Raw genomic sequence first — 20552 nt, forward strand, 5'->3', positions numbered from 1 at the left:
GACCACACCTTTTGTTCCCAGGACCCCCTGCGCACATCAGTTTGCTATGGGCAGCGCACTCCAGGAACATGGTACAACAACCAATCCACAGCTCCTGAACTGATGCACATTGCATTTGGCCATGGAGAGAAGGCTTTGGCGCAGGTCACACACCCCCTGGCAAATCCAACACTACTGCCCCATAGCTCTGGGGTGCCACAACCCGCGGTGGAGATCCTTTGGCTGTGTGCAATGGACCCAGGCAGTGGCGAACCGTGGGTTGCCGGAGCCTGGGGCAAGGCAAGTATTGCGTGGCGCACTTTGTGCCCACTCTTTTGCACCCCTTAGCATTTTGCACCTGGGCAACCGCCCCCTATGACCCCGCCCAAGCTACGCCACTGAACCGAGGAGACACTCATTGGCCTTTAGCCATGTCTGCCACTCAGTGTCCCCGTCCCTTGTGGCCAGACCTCTTTTGCCTTACATGGGGCTCTCTGTTGTAGGGATACCATTTGGCTACATCCTGCCCCACCAGAACCCGCTCCAGAAAGTCTTCGGAAGCGCTCAGAAGGTCCATACACATACCCGAGGATCAGTGGATGCTCACCCAGTTTCTTTATACACACCTAAATAATTTTCCTGCATTATAGGTTGTGCAAAAAGTTACCAATTGGGTTGTAACATCTTTAACAAAAGTTTTGACATGATCAGTCAATCAGATTGCTTGGTTCCACAGCTCCATCCTGAGATGTGAACAGTGAAATGGCCTTTGTGCAAAAATACTCCTACATTACATTACATTTTTACACTCCGGTCATAATAATTTTGTGTCATAACCTTCACCAAAACTGAACCCAGCAAAGCCCACCCCAAAACAATTTCCAAGGAAAATATATCAAACTAATTGACAGATTTACATGAAACCACTAACAACCAATTTGAGTAAAATCCCATGGTCATGTCAAGATTGGTGGAAATCTATTCAGTTTTTGCTCCAGTAGACAGCATGCGTGGCGACCACATATTTCTAAAGAATAAATGATCCTCTCTTTACTTTCTGTTTTAAATACATTGATACCCCTCACTTCCTGCATGGATGCAATCGATAACAATACGATTCTGAAAAGTTTGGTTCCAATTGCTGACAATATAAAAATGTTAAAAGTCTGCTGCTGCCTCAAAAATGTGATCCCATTTTCTCAAGCGAGTACATAAATCACAGCCGTGCCAGATTTCCCGGATATCCACAAGACATTATATTTATAAAAAGTGAATCTAGATGAGGAATATTAACCAAGGGAGAAATCCAAAACACACAACTTGGACCCATCTCTTGTAGATCGCAGATATCTAGAAGTTGAGCCATCGTTGGCATAAATTTCTGATCGCAGAGCTTTAAGAGTCTGCCAACTGATATATGTATTTCTTTTCTTCTCTCTTGTAGAGAATACTCCCAGTCGAGCCTAAATGAGTTGAACGCCGCGGAGACAAACGAGGTCTTGTCTGTAATCAGCAACGTGGCGGATCTCTTCAACGCTATCCACTGGATGCCTCCGGGATTTCTCTGGGCCGGACGCTTCCCACCATGGCTCGTGGGTCTTTTGGGCACCGTTTCATCTCTTATTGGACTTTACAAAACCACGTTGGGATCTAGTTCTGGAAGCCTCTGACGAGACCAGCATTGGTCCTTTCGGATCCAAGTTTAAACCCAACTTTCATAATCCAGAGATTTGTTTTTGCCAACTTGTGAACTAATTATACCTACATTAATGAAAATGACCCAATGCAGAGTTCTTTAATTTTCCATTTTTTTCCACACACTTCTTTATCTAACATCTCATGGATTAGACACTCGGGGGCAAGTTTGTCTGATTCCCTCATTCAGGCGACCATCTTCCAAATGTAATCTCCATGGTAACTCGAGGAATTAACATCTTCAGATTATTTCAGGTTTGACATCTTTGCATGGAGGATCTGGGTGAATGATTTTAAACTAGGTTGGAATTGTTTACTGTCAATCTATTTTACTTTTAGTTTGAAAACATTTGGGTTAGAAATAGTTTGATAAAACATTTTTCAAAAAGCTTTTTCACAATCTGAGTAGTTCATAATTTAAACGTTTACCCCTAGCTTGTTTACCAATACTAACTGGGCAGATTTACCATTCCAATTCCAGTCCTCGCTGATTTGGGCACCTACGCTAAGTCATACAAATTGTCAAAGCTTTCATTTCATGTTTATTTTCCAAACTAAGGGCCTGGTTTAGAGTTTGGCAGATGGGTTACTCTGTCACAATGCTCTGTATATCCCATACACCTTAGAAAGATCTCCAGGTCAGGTGTGTGAGGATGGTTCTCTTTTTGGCTGTATTTTTACCCTTTCTTGTCTGAGGATTTACTGATCTGGAAATGCAAATTGGACACAGAGAGTGTATGAATAATTCCTATGTGCCAAAGGTAACAGGAGCCCCATGCTGTCAGAATATATCTGCCCCAAAACACCCATGCAAACTTCCAATTTTAGAATTGACTGAGCCATTGAGGTGTGTGGCCCGAGCTTTTTAAACTTTGTGTCTCCTTTGTGGGGCCGAAAACAAAAAAACTGTGGAGCTGGAGACCTACCCAATGTCATTAGGTTGGTGTGTTCAAGGAGTGCATTCTGGGAGTTGTAGTATATGTGTGTCTCAATTAAAGCAACCAACTTTCATAGCAGGTGATGAAATATAAAACGAAAGCACACGTCTAAAAACAGCCCCATACACTCCATTGTCTCATTACATACAACTTATGGGGACTTTAAGCCCTGTGGTTTGTTGAGTCTCTCTTAAGGGCACCCTGTTCTAAAGCGATTCATATTTGTATTATTTTGTCTATTTGTGTCTCATTTCCAAAAACTTTCACATTTCTTTTCTGTTCTTTCTGTTGTTTAAATATGATTTTCCTGCCCTCTCCCCAAGCAGCAGCTGTCCTATGCTTGAAATTAATTCTATCTATGCAGGTATACACATTTGCTACCTAAATGTATAGAATGTATCATTTCAACCCCTTTTTGTACGCACAAACATAACGAAACACTGCTCAGGTAGCTGTAGTCTTGCCTTATGTACTGCAATCCTATCCAAGTTTAACCGGTTTGTGGCTGCAGTCAGTGGTTGGGTGCAGTAAAGGTTTGGCCAAATTTTACTCTCTTTGATACCATGCTTTCATTGTTCATGAATAAAAGGTAGTAATCTTTAATTTTGAGTGACTCTTGAATGGTTCTTTTTACGACTTGTGTATCATTGAGTCATTAGGATATGCTAGAATGCTGGCAAGATAGCTCAGTGAGCTAAATGTTCATTTCTAATACCTCCTGTAACCCGCATAAGACAAATTTGAATCCTTTCAGAACTAACTTGAGCCCCCAGCCTTCTGAAGTCAGTAACCAGAGTACCATTAAAGTGGGTAATAGTAACACCTGATATCCACAAGGCTTAGGCGCGGTTAGTTCGCCCAGAAGTTCCTCTTTGATTGCTTTAAATTCAAGTTCTGTGTTGTGTTTTAATCTGAATTTGCACTTGACTTGGGGGGGGGGGGCTCCCTTGCTGAAAGAGATCAATAATAGCATTTGGGGGCATAACTTTGTTACAAATACCGATCGCTCCCATTTTTTTTAGGAAATTTGCTGATTTTGCGCAGTTGGTAGAAGAACTTCTGTGTTTCAGATATATATCAGTAATAACAGCTGCTAAATATTTGCACTCTGCTACTCGTGATACGCCGTTGGAGACATTGCACTTTATTTTTGACTTCCCTTCCTTCTTCAATTCAGAGCCATGCTGAGCCGCCACTTTCTTGCGGTGTGCTCTTGGCCTGATGCTACGGATGCACAGCGGATGTGGCAGCAGGCACACCAAAGGCAAGCCCGTCCGCGCCCGAATCACGTTCAGCACCAGCCATACTGCAGGTAAGCCCAGCCATAACACACTCCCTTGTACTCATACTAGGGTCAAATGACTTGCCTTATGTACTACTTCCTGTGGCATGCATGTGGGTTTACTGATGATAACCCTGCAGTGGGTTTGAAATGCCCTGGATGTTGTTTTTCTCGGGAAGCCACTAAAACGTGCAGTCCCTCCTGAGATAAAGACTACGGATTGTTGCCACGCGGGGAGTCTGGTGTATTACCTATCTCCACACCAGGTTCTTCCTTTTCGGCCTGCCTTATAAATTTTCGTTCCCTACCCAGACATGCCCTGGACATTTTTCATCTGCCAACTGAGAACCACTAGGACATAATGTTTCCTACCGAAACCTGGCTAAAAGACTGCTCGGCCAATGAAATCGCACTGGCAATTCCCCCAGATTTTTGCATTACGCTTTAAGAGTGACATTTTGCACTCCATGTCGTTATTATGTGATGTGTCTTGGGACATTGTATATACTAAATTGCTTAATGTATCCTACGAGTGAGGCTTGTTGTAAAGCGCTCCAATACCTTTGGGTCTGGTTAGCGCTATATAAAACCCATAATAAATAAATAAATAAATAAAAGATAGCGCTGATAAAAAGGAGGGGGGGCCATTATGTATCGATCCACCCACTCTTGCTCTGCATCACAATTAACTACCATTAACAATATTGAAGGGTTTTTTATTCACCATTATCGTAGCCCCAACTTTCGTAGTGTCTGGTGCGCTCATCTACCGCCCTCCCGATGCCCCGGCCGCCCCCTTACAGCTTCTCATTGGCGCACTAGGCCAATTATCCCCCTCCATGCCAATTACCTGGTACTGGGCGACTTTAACCTTCATGTGGGCGATCCTAACAACAAATCTGCACAGCAATTTCTGTACTCTATGGGAGGCTTCAACCTACAACCACTACTTAAGGTGCCCACTCACAACGCAGGCCGACCTGATTTCAACAAACCCTGCGACAGTCCGGGTAAAACCTATTCTCAAACTAACCTGGTCTGACCACGTTTTGCTCCCTTTTAATGTGGTCTCCACAGACCCTTGAGGTTTGCAATATAACTTAAGTCTTCGTCCAAACCTTGGCATGAAGTCTCGGACTCCCAACTTATGTAGTCGCTTCAGTCCGCGCCCTGTCTCTGCACAGGGGTCTTTTAAAAGTATGTAGTGGGCTTTAATAATCAGCAGTCCGCTGCCATGGATATTGTTGCTGCTCTGAAAATCCCACACCTCAAAGTGGTTAAAACCTTCTGCGCCCCTGGTTCTCCGATGCCCTCAAGGCAGAGAAATCAGTTCGCAAAAAGCTGGAAAGGTTTTGGAGAACGAGGTATGATAATGGCGCTAAGGCAGCTCTGAAAAAATACCATGCTGCTATTCAGACTGCCCAAAAAACCTTTAGCGCCTTGTCCATCTCGGAGGCAGCAAACAAACCCTGAGAGTTGTTTAAAATTCTCAACACCTTTCTCTCGACCAATGCAAAAAGAAACGCCCTCTCCACTTCCATGGAGTTGTATGAGAACCTCTCTTATTTCTTTTTCAAGAAAATCCACAACATGTATGATCAGTTTCCAACACAGAGTCCTACTATATAAGGAGCGACATTCAACCCCTAGTCCGGCATCACTTTCGCGCAAGTTGCACGCCTAGTTCCCCTGCCATTTTGAAACTTGCTGCCCGTGGTGTGAATCCTATCTTGAACAGACTGCTAAAGGACTCCCTGCACCGGTGTTGGTTCCTTCCAGTGGGAAGCAAGCTTTGCTGCTCCCCCTGGTCAAGAAACCATCAGCTGATCCTAAGGTTCTGAGTAACTTTAGGCCTGTCTCACTTCTTCCCACGGTTGCAGAAATACTCGACAAAACATGATAATGGGCAGATATCACATTTTCTTGAATCCAGTCACCAGCTGCACGACTCCCAGTCGGGCTTCCATGCTGGCGACAGCACTGAGTCAGCCCTGCTTGAAGTCTCAGAATACATTAAAGAAAATCTGGATTTAAATACCCCGCTTACGATAATGCTACTGGACCGTTCCTCGGCATTCGATACGGGCTCTCATGCTGTGCTGCTTGAGAGACTAGAAAAGATTGGTATTCGAGCAAGTCTTGTTATGGTTGAAATCCTAAATTAGCGACCGCTCCCATGCAGCTTACCTCCCACCTTTTACCTCTACCTCAAAACCGATAGAGTGCCTCAAGGCTCGGTCCTTAGCCCCATCTTTTTAAATATATATTTTCAGCCACTGGTGAAACTGGTCGAGGCTTGGAGGAATGTTTCTGGGCTAAAGACGACATGAATCCGTCCTCAGCGTGATGCCACCTCCATTCAGACCACAGTCTGGAGAAAGCCCCCAAAAGAGGGCCAGCAGCGAGCGACAGGTTCTAGCACTTGTAGAGGGTTAGAGGCCATAACATTCCTCCAAGCCTCGACCAGTTTCACCAGTAATTCTAAACCTAGGGCCACTCCCCCCGCCCTCCACGACCCCACGCCCCCTAGGGCTCATCATTGACCCCAGCATAGAGGGCAGGAACTGGACCATGTCCAAGAACCCCCATCAGAAGTGACACTTATAAAGAATGAAGATCCTTGACTGGGTGGTGACATGTCCCCGGCTGAAATCCAAGCCTCCCTCGAGCATCCTTCGTCCATGCTTGCCTGGGTCACGTGCTGGCGTCGCGTCGGATTCACGCACTGGCGTCGCGCCGGAGTCATGCGCTGGCGTCGCGCTGGGGTCATGCGCTGGCGTCGCGCTGGGGTCACGCACTTGACCTGCACTGAGGCTTTGCCTGAGATAGCGTCTCGTGGGTGTGTCCCATGGAATCCATGGGGCCCTTGCAATGGTTTCCTAGACACCTCCTCTGATGCCTCAGTCCCAAAAAGCAGAATCTCTTCAGGTGCCCTGTGACCCTCAGTGACCTCTGTCCCCCTAAGTGTGTGTTGTTTTTAGGAGGGTGTGCTTAGACACTCCAAGTGCAGGTGAAAGCGAAGAGCATGAAACAGACTCTGCGAGACAGGGGCGGGCACCGGAGGGGTGCCCTCTGAACCTCAGGCTATAGAACACATGATGAATGAACTCTCCGATTTGATTTTCATTTGATTTTAATCTTATAAAGCGCTTTCTTTGCCCCAAGGCGTCTTGACTCACTGCTTATAGTGTAAAGGAGAAGCCAGCATAGAAGAAGTCTACAGGAGGGTGAAGTAAACAACCAAGTTTCTTGTGACTTTCTAAAAGCCAGGACGTCAGATATATTCCTTAGGTGTGCTGGTGTTTCATTCCAGAGGCGGGAGGCGGCATGGGAGGGGCGTCTGCCTCCCCAGGAGGTTTTGTGAATGAAAGGGACAGACACTTTCCTGGCTGTGGCTGAGCAAAGAGATCTATTTGGAATGTACCGCGAAAATACGGTTTTAAGGCAATCAGGGCCATGATGATAAAGGGATTTATGCACTATACTGAGTGCCTTAAAGGCAACTTTCTTTTTAATGGGTAGCCAGTGAAGTTCTTTCCTAGCTTTGGAGATAGGGTCAAACTTTTTTTAAGTTCAAAAGCATTTTATTATCAGAAGAAAGAAAAGGGTGTCAATACATAATAAACAGTCTCAAAAGCATGCCGTTACAATACACAATAACTAATAAAAATCATACACAATTCGGACTTAATAATAGGAAGAGAAAGAACAAAACTTAATATACGAAACATGAATAACATTATACTAAATAAGGATTAGGAACAGTTAGGATATTCAAGGGGGTTCAAGAACTTCTTGCTGAGTTGGTTGGAGTTGGGAGCATCGCTTGGCACTGGCATCAATATACATAGTTACAGGTGACCATAAATCTAAGCGTTTCGTCACCATTTGTATAGGAAAGACAAAAGAAGTGTCTAGCCTGTGATTATGGCATATCATGTACCACCAAGCCTTAAAAGAAAGTTTTGTGAAGTCTTTCCGATTTGTGGTGATTTGTTGGATAGTGTCCAACTTTTTGATCTTTTTCAGAACACGACTGTTGCGTTTTGCAGTCTCTGGAGTCTTCCCAAAACACACTGCTGGTCTCCAACATAAAAGGGATTGCAGTCGTCTAACTTTGATAACGCCAGAGAAGTACCCGCTGTCTTCTGCAGGTCAAATGGTAAAAAAGGGAGAATTTCCCTCAGAAATTTCATAGTGTGGAAACACAAGGAAGTCAAATGGTTGGTTTAATCCCTAAAAAAGAGATTAGTGTTGAAAATTATTCCAAGGTTCCTTGTTTTTGCCACTGCGATTGCAAGAGAGCCAAGGGCTTGTGGCCATCCGGGATTGTTCCAGAAGGAGGTATCTCGACCGAAGAGGAGAACTTCTCGTTTTGGGATTTAATTTAAGACATTGGGAATTCGTCCAGTTGAAAATTGCACACATGCATTTGTCGAATCGAGAAGCCACCTCTTCTGTATCATTGTTTATGGAGATAATAATTTGAGTGTCATCCGCGTAAGACACTGTAGAAAAAATGAACGACCTTATCACATCCTGGGGTGAGGATGTAGCCTTACGGCTAGAGCGGTCGACCTCAAAGCTGGGGAACCGGGTTTGAGTCTCGGCAACGACACTCAACATCCTATGATTCTGGGCAAATGACTTAATCAAAAATTTAATGTGTCCATCTGTAACGAAACTGGTGCTAATGTAAGGCGCTCTGATACCCGATGTCTCGGGTCTAGTTTGCGCTATATAAAACTCTAAAAAAACAAATAAAATCAGTCCTATTAGGGGAGCAACATATATATTAAATAGTGTGGGGCTTAACGAAGAGCCCTGTGGAACACCGCAAAGCAGAGAGAATGGCTTAAAAATAGAAACTCCCACTCTGACTGTTTGCACCCTTTCGACCGGTAAGGAGCTGAGTAATTTGAAAGTGGAGCTTCGACACTGATCTCTAGCAATCGCTGTTTGAGAATCTCATGGCTTACTGTGTCAAAGGGTGCGGACAGGCCCAAAAGAACCACCACAGCCTCATCTCCATGGTCAAGAATTGCCCTGACCACCTCTGATACTGCGACCAAAACAGTTTTGGTGCTCTGGGCCTTTCTAAAGCCAAACTTGGAATTATCCAGAGTACCATTGTGGCCCAAAAGAGAGAGGGAGATGTTAAGGCTTCTTTCTAGTACTTTCGCTGGAAATCGAAGTCTCAATATCAGGCGGTAATTCTTTTCTTCGGTTGGGTCAAGAGTTGGCTTTTCTAGAAGTGGCAGAATGGAGGCCTTTTTCCATCCAGTAGGGAAAGAGAGAGTTTGTAAAATGTTGTTAAGCAGTGAGGGCAGTGGGGGTGCGATAATGTCTGCTACGTCGTCCAACACTCTAGTCTGGCAGGGGTCTGAAAAAGCTCCAGAACTGGTTGCTTTAATATGTTGATTCTACATTCAGGAAATGGCTGGACACTTGCATGGAGCCGGATGGTTTTGATCTGAAAGAGTGACAGCAGTGGTTGGATAGTCGGTCCTGTGGTTGAGGATTAGGTCATTGTAGACCCCCCCCTCACCTTTATTTCTGAAGAAAGTGGCTAGGTTGTCGCAGAGCTGTTGGGTGGGAAGTGTTGTGGGGGAGACCGAAGGAATAGAGTGGCTGTATACCATTTGGAATGAGTCCTGGGGTGAGTTAATGATACTAAGGGGGATGATGGACGGAGCGCTGGAGCAAACCAAAACATCACCCCAGTCAAAAGATCTGGGTTTAATCCATCACCGTTCTTTAGCCCACTCAGCCACCCCAGTTCAGACATGGCCATATGCAAATCAGTCTTGACCCTGTGCCTCATGGGAACAGTCCAGCCCGAACTGCCAAGCCATGCCTTCTCTGGACCGGAAACAAGCATCCTGGGACCGGTTTCTGGCATTACAGCCGTCTTCAGCTAGGCTTGCTTGAATCCAGTGGCAAAGTGTGCAAGGGACCCACGTCTGGGCATACCCTGCCAACTTAGGGCGAACAAAGCGATACCAAAGGGGATGATGGACGGAGCGCTTGAGCAAATCAAACACACGCCCCCAGTCAACTGATCTGGGTTTAATCCATTATCATTCTACCAGTTCCTGGTCCCAGGATGCTTGTTTTCGGTCCCGGGGTGACACGGCTTGGCAGTTCGGGCTGGACTGTTCCCATGAGGCACAGGGTCAGACTGATTTGCATATGGCCATGTCTGAACTGGGGTGGTGGAGTGAGCAAAAGAATGGTAATGAATTAAACCCAGATCAGTTGACTGGGGGTGAGTGTTTGATTTGCTCAAACGCTACGTCCATCATCCCCTTTGGTATTGCCGGGGTGAGTTAGTGGCAGACTGTCTCGTGCAGAAGTGTCCAGGCCCCCCGTTTATTACTGTGGGGTACACACAGCCACTTCGTTCATTGCAGTGATTCTGTCCTTCAGTCTCTTACACAAAAGCTTGTTTTCTTATGTAGCGCTTATGTCGTTTCTATGCACTACACATAACAGATGTTACTAATGCCAATTTTAATGGCACATAGTGTAAGGGCCCTGGAAGGATGGAAGGCTGAGACGGTGCTGCTCGGAATCTTAAGATTCCCTCATGTGCGAGATGCCTGCGCCCTTAGCAGCCTGACCCCTGTCGTCCCGGGACCCTCCATTCTTACTTCTGTTCCCAGCTCTGCAGGTAAATTAGTAGCGGGACACCTCGAGCTCCCACTGGAAGCGCCATAATTCACAAGCCACATTTATTTTGGAAATATGTAAGACCACACCACCAGCTCCTAAACGTGAAGGCATCAGTGCTTGCTTTCTTTTCGTGCACTACTCTACACCACCACAAGATGGCGCTGCAACACAATTATCAACTTCTATTGTGCTCTGTTTTGCAGCAGGTGCACCTGTAGATAAAGTATAGGGGTGTTTCTGTCAAGAATCAGACCCTTGTGCTTGCAGTTGTGCGGGACTCTTCACATCCATCCCATACAGGACAACGAAAGGATGTGGCATAGCGGCTCGAGCTGCTGCCTTAGGAACCTGGGGGCCAGGTTCGAATCCTGGCCTCGGCGCTAGACACAGCATCGTGTGATTCTGGGCAAATCGCTTAAAGTGGGAAACGCCAGCCGTGCCTCGGTTACCCAGGGAGGGTCTGAGCCCTGGAACCCGCAGCCCACGACACCTACCTTTCGATATATTCTCCATCCATATTGTTGTAATGGTATTCTGTCCAGTCGATATTCAAGACTTGAGATTTCCGCCACACTGACCAAGCCCCCCCCTGGGGTCACGTGACCTTGAAGGTCAGGAGGTACCCTCTAAATGTGACCCCTCACTTCAGATCCCACTCGCCCACCCCGTCCAGGCGCAGATTAACTTTTCATTCTCCTGAAAATCATCATTTTGGGAAGCATTTATCTGGGAAGAGAATTACATTAGCATTTTAATAGAACTTTAGCCTGGGGTGGTTTATATCTCAGTTAACCCTTCGATGCTGACGGAAGTTCATTATTTTTCCTCAAGCTCATAGACCCAAGTGGCCACTTTGTGCCTAAAAACACAATAATTGATGAAATACATATTGTTTTTAATCTTAAAACTTTGAATAAACAGGGTAATCCATCGACTCCTTTGCTCTCCCTCAAAAAAAGAAACGTGCAGAGAGCTTTATGCTAAAATCACTTTAAATTGTTTTGAATTTTACGCAGACTTGCTGTGATTTAAGATTTAAATTACTGTAATCTCCTGGGGCAGTAACTGGACTGTAATAAGATATAGTAGTGCACGCAGTGCGTCTCAGTTACAGTCAGAAAGCACCGAAAATAGAGATTTTACTGTTGCCTGAGGAATTCTTGTTATTAAGAGCTGAAGGGTGAGTCAGTCCAGAGTGGACTCGGGTCTGTGGTGCTCAGATATCACTCGCATCTTTACAGACCCACTGAGCTATCTGGGGCAAGCAAAGTTACATGTCCTCTTACGGCCTCTGATGGGCAAAATCTGGCCCAAAAACTGCCTAGGAGAAGTTACCTTTCCGTCCTGGATTTTTTTACATGCAATTATGAGGTTTTCTCGATGTAATTTTGAGTCACATGCGATATCGGTCTTTGCAGACGGTGATACCGGTGATACCGCATGGTCGCTCCCTGTGTGCGCTGTTTTACCTGTGCAGATACCTGGAGGGGTGTCAGCGAGCAGAAAGCAAGGGACCAAGAGCAATTTACGCAGCATCCCTGATATAAAATAGGCCTGGATGGTAAATTCCGTTCCGCTCGCGGAATTAGGGTAATTTCGCGTTCCGCGGAGAACGCGAAATTGCCCAAAATTCTGCATTCTGCGACTTCGCGAAATTTTTTGCTTGTTTGCATTCTCAAATGCGTGTTCGCAAGATATTTCCCCCATAGCACGCAAACAGCGATTGCAAACAGTAAAAAAGCTTCTCGAACAAGCAATTCCGCGCCTTCGCGGAATTTCTGCGTGTTCGCCGAGACTTTTTACCGTTTCACTGAGATTTGTGTAACGCGATTACGCAAATTCCGCCCACCCCTAATAAAAAACACAACGTAAACGCCATTTCTGTTTGATTTTAAACTTACTGTGGCAGCGAGAAAAAGGATGTCTTAGAATTTCAGCAGTCGACCAGACACCTACGCTCTACCTCACTCTGGCTCGCACACGCCCTCTCGTTAGCAGAAACGGAGCAGGAGGTCGCTCGTTCTCCTACATCGCACCCAAAACATGGAACGACCTCTCGTAACACATCAGAGCATCTTCCTCCGTCTTGAGTTCCGCAAGAAGCCGAAGACCTGCCTCTTCAAGTAACTCCGCGGGGACCACACACACTCACCTGCTCAAGCGCCTGGATACCCCCTCTGGTGATTAGCTGCGCTCTACAAATCGACATGACATAACATTATGAGAGTAAAGACAATATTCAGATAAATAAGTTTGGCACATGCTACGAGAAGGAAACTAAAAAGAGCAATTGATGGGCACAATACAGAACAATGTCATACATTCACCCCCAGTACAGGGATCTGGGCCTAAATCCATCGTTTTTTTGGTCACCATGGCATTCTAGTTTGGACCCAGCCATATGCAAATCAGTCTCGACCCAATGGGAACAGTCCAGCCCGAACTGCGAGGCCAGGCCCTCCCTGGACTGGAAACAAGCATCCTAGGACCGGTTTCGGGCTTTCACCCCTCATCAGCCAGGATAGCTTGATTCCAGTGGCATGGAGAGCACGGGACAAGAAGGAAAGTAGGGGGATAGAATCAGCTTATAGTCATTGTATGTTCTCAGTATGGGTATAGCGCTGAGAAGCCGTGGTAGTGGTACAATGCACGCTATATGATCAGGTACTTAGAATGGGACCTGTATGAAGGGTGCCCTGTTCCTTTCCTGTCTCTATAAACATTTGCATGCCTACCAGCTATGTCAAGTGTGTCATGACACAACCAGGCCTCACACTCCCTACACCACTTTCCCCATCTTGGACATGCAATAACCACACATTTCTTCAACCACACACGATCCTCCATAACCTCTACGTACAGTCAAAGCGCCATGATGCCACACTAGCGACAGTTGTGTGCTACACAAGGGAAGATAACCCAACATAACATTTGAACTTCATGTAGGGCAACAGATTGGGTGCCCAGGTCTTTGCTTTCAACATGGATCTTCATGTACAGGAGAGGTTTCTGCTTCCTCCAAGAATAATTTTTGCCCTCCATATAAACCCATCCCCCATTCTCTTTATTCCTGTCCTGGTGATACGCAGTGATCTGTCTCATGGCAGACAGGTGTGTCGATAGACTACTGCGCTGCCGCGGCCTCGATTTGATGGACCGCTCCTTGGTTGTGGCGGTCACACGACGCGGCCCGCCTGATCAATGGCCTGTCACCACCGGCTGTCTCTGGGATCGTGCCATTTGCATAATTTATTCATTTTATTCATGTCATAGGGTGCCAAATAGGTTTCCTTGTGACAGCTGTAGAGCGATTTGTGAGAAAATAAGGTTCTCGAGAACGGTCCGGGGCGCCTACAGGGAGGGGTTCGGATAAAACCGAATCCTTTTGGAAAATTAGGAGTTCTTTCTCTTCCAGGAATCGTGGCGGAAGAATATTCGTGTTGTCCTGGTTTTGATTTTTTTACCTGGATGGTTTCCAGGTATTTCCTGACACGTGTCGGCCACTTTGGGTGTTTCCTTCTTGGTCCTTCATCCCACGGGATCCGCTCACTCTGAATGAAAATCCCACCGCTCAAACCTCAGGTTTGAATTTGTGGCCTTCTGAAGCCCTGAAAAGCAGGCACCTGAAGTCACCAGTTCTGGTAATTGTGCTCTTTGCTGCATATATTGCTTCCTGGATAATGTATTCATCGCAGCTGTCTCGGGAGCCATCACTCACCGGGTGACATAGAAATACAAGAATTACTTAGCTCTAAAAAGCGTCTTGCAGAATGTGCTCTAGTCCTTTCAAACACCAGTGCTAGTGGAAAGGTTAATTTCATCAAACCGTAGCCAACTCTGATATTATTGACATGATCAGGATCACACAATGTATGCACTATAGGACATTAGGATGTCTGTTGATATAAAGGGATGTATGACGTTACAACGCATGCTTTTACCACGCATGCTGTTACAACGCGGTTTTTACAACGTATACCATTACAACGCATAGCGCTTTGGGGTGCTGGATAGTGAATAGTTTAATTTACTATTCCAACTCCAGTCCCCGTGGACACTAGGGAAGGTGTTGGATAGTAAATTAAATCTATTCCCTATCCTAGAGCGCCCCCCAGCGCAATGCGTTGTAATGGTTTTCGTTGTAAAACCTGCGTTGTAATAGCACTGCGTGGTAAAAGTTGCATTGTAAAGGATGTTTCCCGATATAAAGTATTGTTAGGAGCGAGTGTCCACCCTCAAGTGTTTTGGCCACTGCCACGTGGAAGGGCAGATGTCCTGCGCAAAAAGTGACCGCTCCTTCAGGCTTCTGGCTCTGCTGCGAGCCAGCTTGAGAAAGTGAGAAGCTCTTCCGTGTCTGAGACAATCGGAAGAGGTTACAAGGTAGAGGTCCCTACAGAAACACTGAAAATTGCAAATTTTTCGGCAACGTCAGAGAAGAGGGTTCCTTGGCTTGACTTGTGAGCTTCTAATAAGATGGGTCCTAAAATCAAAAGCCAGTTAAATGTTTCAGCACACAAGCCAGCCCTTTCCAGGGCAGGGGGGTCCTTTCACTTTCCTCTTTTGATGACGTCATCTATCACCTATATGGAGGGAACACCAAAATATGACTTTTGTGACTTGTCCTGGCCTTGACCCTATACCCCCAGTTTCAGTAATCTTACCACCCGGCAATGGGTGGATCTGGTGTCTCCTGAGAGTACCCGGATTATCCACCCTCGACCATCTCTGCTTCACCTCTCGACCCAACCCCGTGAATCTGTCTCTATCACTGCACTGGCAAATAAAACGAGTGCGTGCTCTCCCCCTGCACCATGGAGGTGGAAACCGTGATCACAGCTGTAGAAGCTGCGCCAGATATCTGCTCTTAAATTTACTCAGGATCAGGATTTACATTACGCTGGCGTAATTCGCCAATTATGGTAATTCTCTGTAAAAATGTACCGCAAACGCATGGGAACCAGAGAACATGAGTTGCTGTTGTTCGTGGGGCTTTTGCTTAAATTCAGTCACTCCCCAGAAATCGGGCCAAGGGTGCATTTCACACAAACACATGGTTCGAAAGGATTCATTTGCATTTTGTGTATTTACGCCTAATTTTGCCGAAATGTCATTTAATGACATGAAAGCACCTCTCCTCAGGAACCCCAAAACATAGATTTAACTTCAGCAAAGCTCTGGTTGCTGCGCTGGCGCTGAGCCGGTTTGGTGACTTGGATATCGGCTCGTTGGACGTGCTGTGTACTCCTGCGCGACAACAACCCTGGTCATCCATGCCAGGACTTACTCCGCCCCGTCCTTTCATCACCAAAACCCATGGCTCGCAGCTCACAGCCGGGCTTTGCACATACTCCTAGTACTGGTGACCCACTGACCGACCATGCACTGACCAATGACCATCCTTACCAAGCCCCTTGCCTTGCATGTCCCCACACACATCTCCACTGATACAGACAGAACCCCCCTGGTCCTCACTCCCAGGCCTTCACTCACTCTTGTCTTCAGTCTTTCAGCTCGCTGGGGCTTCTCCTCTGGAGCCCCCAACCTGTGGAACTGCCTGAAACCCCCGGGGCACGCACATTTATTCTCATGGCCTCCATAAACCCTACTCTCTCTCCCTGCCTACACCAGCCGGGTCTGATTGTGTCCCACGGGCCCTTTGTTCAGTGCCAAGTACTGGGTTCTGTTAGAAATTCTCTTGGAAGAACCCCAACAGAGGGATGTGGACTACCCTAGGCAAATTCCTAGACCCATACGAACCCCCATACACAACGTAAAGCAAGCTGCACTAGCAGCAGGATACAGCCACAAGGGAACGCCTGAGGCGGAGCGGTGTAGTGGCGAGACGGGGAGACTGGAAAGTCAGTGGACTCAAACTTCCCCACTAGGCTGACGGTCAACCATAAAACAACCACCAAGACCTATATGTTTTGTGTTATGTGTTGGAACCTCTTAGAACCTAGAACATCCGCAAATACCTACCAGGCACATGCATCAAAGGATTTTGCGATCGCAAACGGTGCGAATCGCAAAAATCGGCCGTTTGCGATCGCAAAATCTGCTTTTGGAATGCATGAAGGGTAAAGGCCCTCGCAATTTGAGAATTCGCAAATATTTGCGAATTCTCAAATAGCGATTGCATTTAAGGAATCGCATTTTGCGATTCCTTAAATGCAATGCATGAAACTTTAAAAAATTGCGATTTCGCAATTAGGGGGAGCAAATTACCATGAGGTTGAACCTCATGGTAATTTGCAAAAACTTTGAAAAATGCACTTTTGTGCATTTTTCAAAGTTTCATGTTGCGCACACACATGCCCTAAGGGCATGTGTGTGTGCAACATATGTGCACAGATTGATTTCAGGGGTGCAACAGGGTGTCCTTTGGACACCCCAGCACCCTTGAAATCGCATTCTCAATTTGCGATTCGCTAATTGCTAATCGCAAATTGAGAATGTCTTCCCATTCATTCCTATGGGCTTCTAGGCCCATAGGAATGAATGGGGAGGTATTCCTTAATTGCGACTCTCAAATTGCGAGTCGCAATTAAGGAATATTAAGAAATCGCAATTTTTTTTGCAATTTCTTGATGCATTGCATTTTGCAATTCCTTAATTGCGATTCCTTATTTTTCGCAATTAAGGAATCGCAAAATGCAATATTGATGCATGTGCCTGTACATGTTTTATGTTAAATGTTTACAAGTCAGAAGGGCAAGTTAGCACAAGCAGATATACTCAAACCTTATGCCCCACATAAACCAGCGGCCAAAACACAAGGACGAGGGCCCCCCGCGTGATCAGCCGCGAAATGATGATACATGTTATATGTCATATATTGTAATGTGAAAATACCAATAAAAATTCTGGAAAAAAAGAAATTCTCTTTCTGCAAACACATACCTCTCCCTCCCAACTTACTTACGACACTTTTTCACAAGCGCCGCTTTATCTCGTTTCACCCTCTGTGGCTTTTTCAACACTTTGCCTTTCAATGTGTATGTCTCTTTACCTCTCCTTTGTCGGTCTTTTTTCATTGTCTCATAGTACGTCCCTTTTCTGTCCCTTTCTCTGTCACGATCAATGCCTCTTTCTCAAGCTCTTTCGTTTTTCCATTCTCTCCAGTTCACTTTCACTTTCTTTTTCACTGTCTCACCAGCCTGCCTTTTCTCCTGTGCCGTTTTCATCTCTTTCACCTCCCACATTCTTAGTATCACCACCCAGGGGCGCTCTGAATCTTAACCCTCATGTTTTCTGGGTCTCTCCGGCCACTCCCCCCCCCCCCCCCCACTTCCCTCCCTTCTGGAGACACCCCCTTCTAAGCCTACGTCTGTGCTGTCACTTGTACCTAAAGCTGATCTCTCACTAAGTTACCAAGCACTCACTCCACCCTCTCTCATTTCTTTACTGCCCTTCTCTACCCGGACACACTAGCCTCCCTCCACCACCCACTCCTCAGTGATCTCACCGCCCCCCTCAGTTTTAGATCAATCAATCAATCAATCATAACATTTGTATAGCGCACTACTCACCCGGAAGGGTCTCAAGGCGCTTGGGGAGAGGGGTATGCTACTGCTCGAACAGCCAGGTCTTGAGTTGTCTCCTGAAGGTGAGATGGTCCTGTGTCAGCCGGAGGTGGATGGGGAGGGAGTTCCATGTCTTGGCCGCCAGGTAGGAGAAGTATCTTCCTCCGGCGGTGGCTCTTCGGATGCGTGGTACGGCGGCGAGGGCGAGGCTTGTAGAACGTAGCTGGCGGGTGGGCGTGTAGAAGGTCAGGCGGTCGTTGAGGTACTTGGGGCCCAGGTCGTGGAGAGACTTGTGTGCGTGGGTGAGGAGCCTGAACGTGATTCTCTTGTTGACGGGGAGCCAGTGCAGGTCCCTCAGTTGGCCGGAGATGTGGCTGCGTCGGGGGATGTCCAGGATGAGTCGGGCGGAGGCGTTCTGGATGCGTTGGAGTCTTTTCTGTAGCTTGGCTGTGGTTCCGGCGTAGAGGGTGTTTCCGTAGTCCAGTCGGCGGGTGACGAGTGCCTGGGTGACTGTCTTCCTGGTTTCGGTCGGGATCCATCGGAAGATCTTGCGGAACATACGCAGGGTGTTGAAGCATGATGAGGAGACGGCGTTGACTTGTCTGGTCATCGAGAGGGAGGAGTCCAGGATGAAGCCCAGGTTGCGTGCATGGTCTGTTGGCTTGGGAGTGGTGCCCAGGGCGGGGGGCCACCAGGAGTCGTCCCAGGCGGAGGGCGATGGTCCCAGGATGAGGACTTCCGTCTTGTCTGAGTTCAGTTTCAGGCGGCTGTTCTTCATCCACTCTGCGACGTCTTTCATCCCTTCGTGTAGGCTAGTTCTGGCGGTGGCGGGGTCTCTGGTGAGGGAGAGGATCGGTTGGGTGTCGTCGGCGTAGGAGATGATGTTGAGGTTGTGTTGGCGTGCGATGGCTGCAAGAGGTCTCAAGTAGACGTTGAAGAGGGCGGGGCTGAGTGATGATCCTTGCGGTACGCCGCAGATGACTTCGGTGGCCTCGGAACGAAACGGGGGGAGGCGGACTCTCTGTGTACTTCCGGCGAGGAACGAGATGATCCACTCCAGTGCCTTCTCTTGGATACCGATGTTGCTGAGGCGTTGAACTAGGGTGCGGTGGCAGACAGTGTTGAACGCTGCAGAGAGGTCCAGGAGGATGAGGGCCGCTGTTTCCCCGTTGTCGAGCAGGGTTCTGATGTCGTAGCTGGCTGCGATGAGGGCGGTCTCGGTGCTGTGGTTGGCTCGGAAACCGGACTGCGAGGGGTCGAGGGATCCGTTCGTCTCGAGGAAGGTGGCAAGCTGTCTGTTGACGGTCTTCTCGATGACTTTGGCCGGAAAAGGGAGGAGCGAGATGGGGCGGAAGTTCCTCCACCCCTCTTCCTTTCAGAACTGTCTTTATCCACATCTCAACAAAAAACACTACGGTAGGGGGGGACCTAGGGGAAATTTAAAGACCAAGCTCTGGATACAATCCCCAAGAAAGCCTATAAACAACAAAGGTATCAGAGGGTCTCAAAAGATGTGCCCAGAAGTAACGGAAAGCCAACCAGTCCCTAAATTCCAAAGGGATGCGTCACAGAAGGTTCTCAGCAGGATGAGAAAAGTACCCATCAGTCACCATATGGATCCGCCCTTCATCATTTGGGATTTTATCCGTACCACCCGTCTGAGAAGATCGGTGCCACAATCAGAGGTCAACCCGGTGGTATGGGGGTTCCTCAAAAAGTATAGGCAATGACAGTGTGGTATGCCACTCGATGTTTGAGTGGCCAGAGACATGGGACTGGGGTGTGCAGTGCTGGAAAAAGTGAGGGAGTGAGAAAACCAAGAGAAAGTGTATTAAAATTGGTTTGAAGAAGGCACTTGACAAAATTTATTCGGTGTGTGCCTAACATACCAATGTTAAAAATCAATGCAACCTAAGGCTGTCTGATTATGTAGACCGCCTGAGGTAAAAATGGTCGACTAGTTTCTGCAATTGGGGGACTATTGTGTCCTTGCATTCATCAGGACCAAAATACAATTAAAGCTACTGCACCAAGTGAACTAAGTGGAGTGAAGGGTGACACCAGGATATCAAAAACAAGTGCACATGGTCACCTGAATGCTCCGGGTGCCCTTACAGTCTGTGTTGATCACTATGGAAAGAGAAGAGGGTTAAGTATAGCTATCATGATCTAATGGGCTGACAGGAAAGTCCATTTTATGTGGATCAAACATAACATCACACTCAGAGTATTGGAATACAGGTACTTAATACTCGTATGGCCCGATTTTAATTCATTTGGAAAGAAATTTCATAAGCCAAATGTCTTTCAGTCCTTACCTCGATCTGTAAGGTAGACTGACCTCACCCCACCTGGCAGCGGCTCAGGGGAAGATGAAGCACCGCTCTAGAAAACATGTAAAACACACGTCAAACACAGTATGCACATACAGGGACAATGCACTTCCTGTTATCGGTAGCC

General features: G+C 46.9%; 1 protein-coding gene across 1 annotated transcript in view; it reads left to right on the forward strand.

Annotated features, from left to right (window-relative positions):
- The window catches only part of PEX11G (peroxisomal biogenesis factor 11 gamma), a 32873-nt gene extending 29658 nt beyond the window's left edge, over window positions 1-3215 (forward strand). The window contains exon 5 of the mRNA XM_078670683.1: window positions 1424-3215. Within this exon, the coding sequence (XP_078526809.1) occupies window positions 1424-1649 (226 nt within the window). The 3' untranslated portion in view covers window positions 1650-3215. The remainder of the gene's footprint in view (window positions 1-1423) is intronic.
- Window positions 3216-20552: the final 17337 nt, after the last annotated feature.

The sequence above is a fragment of the Lissotriton helveticus genome, chromosome 12 (genome assembly GCF_964261635.1).
Source record: "Lissotriton helveticus chromosome 12, aLisHel1.1, whole genome shotgun sequence".
NCBI classification, from domain to species: domain Eukaryota; kingdom Metazoa; phylum Chordata; class Amphibia; order Caudata; family Salamandridae; genus Lissotriton; species Lissotriton helveticus.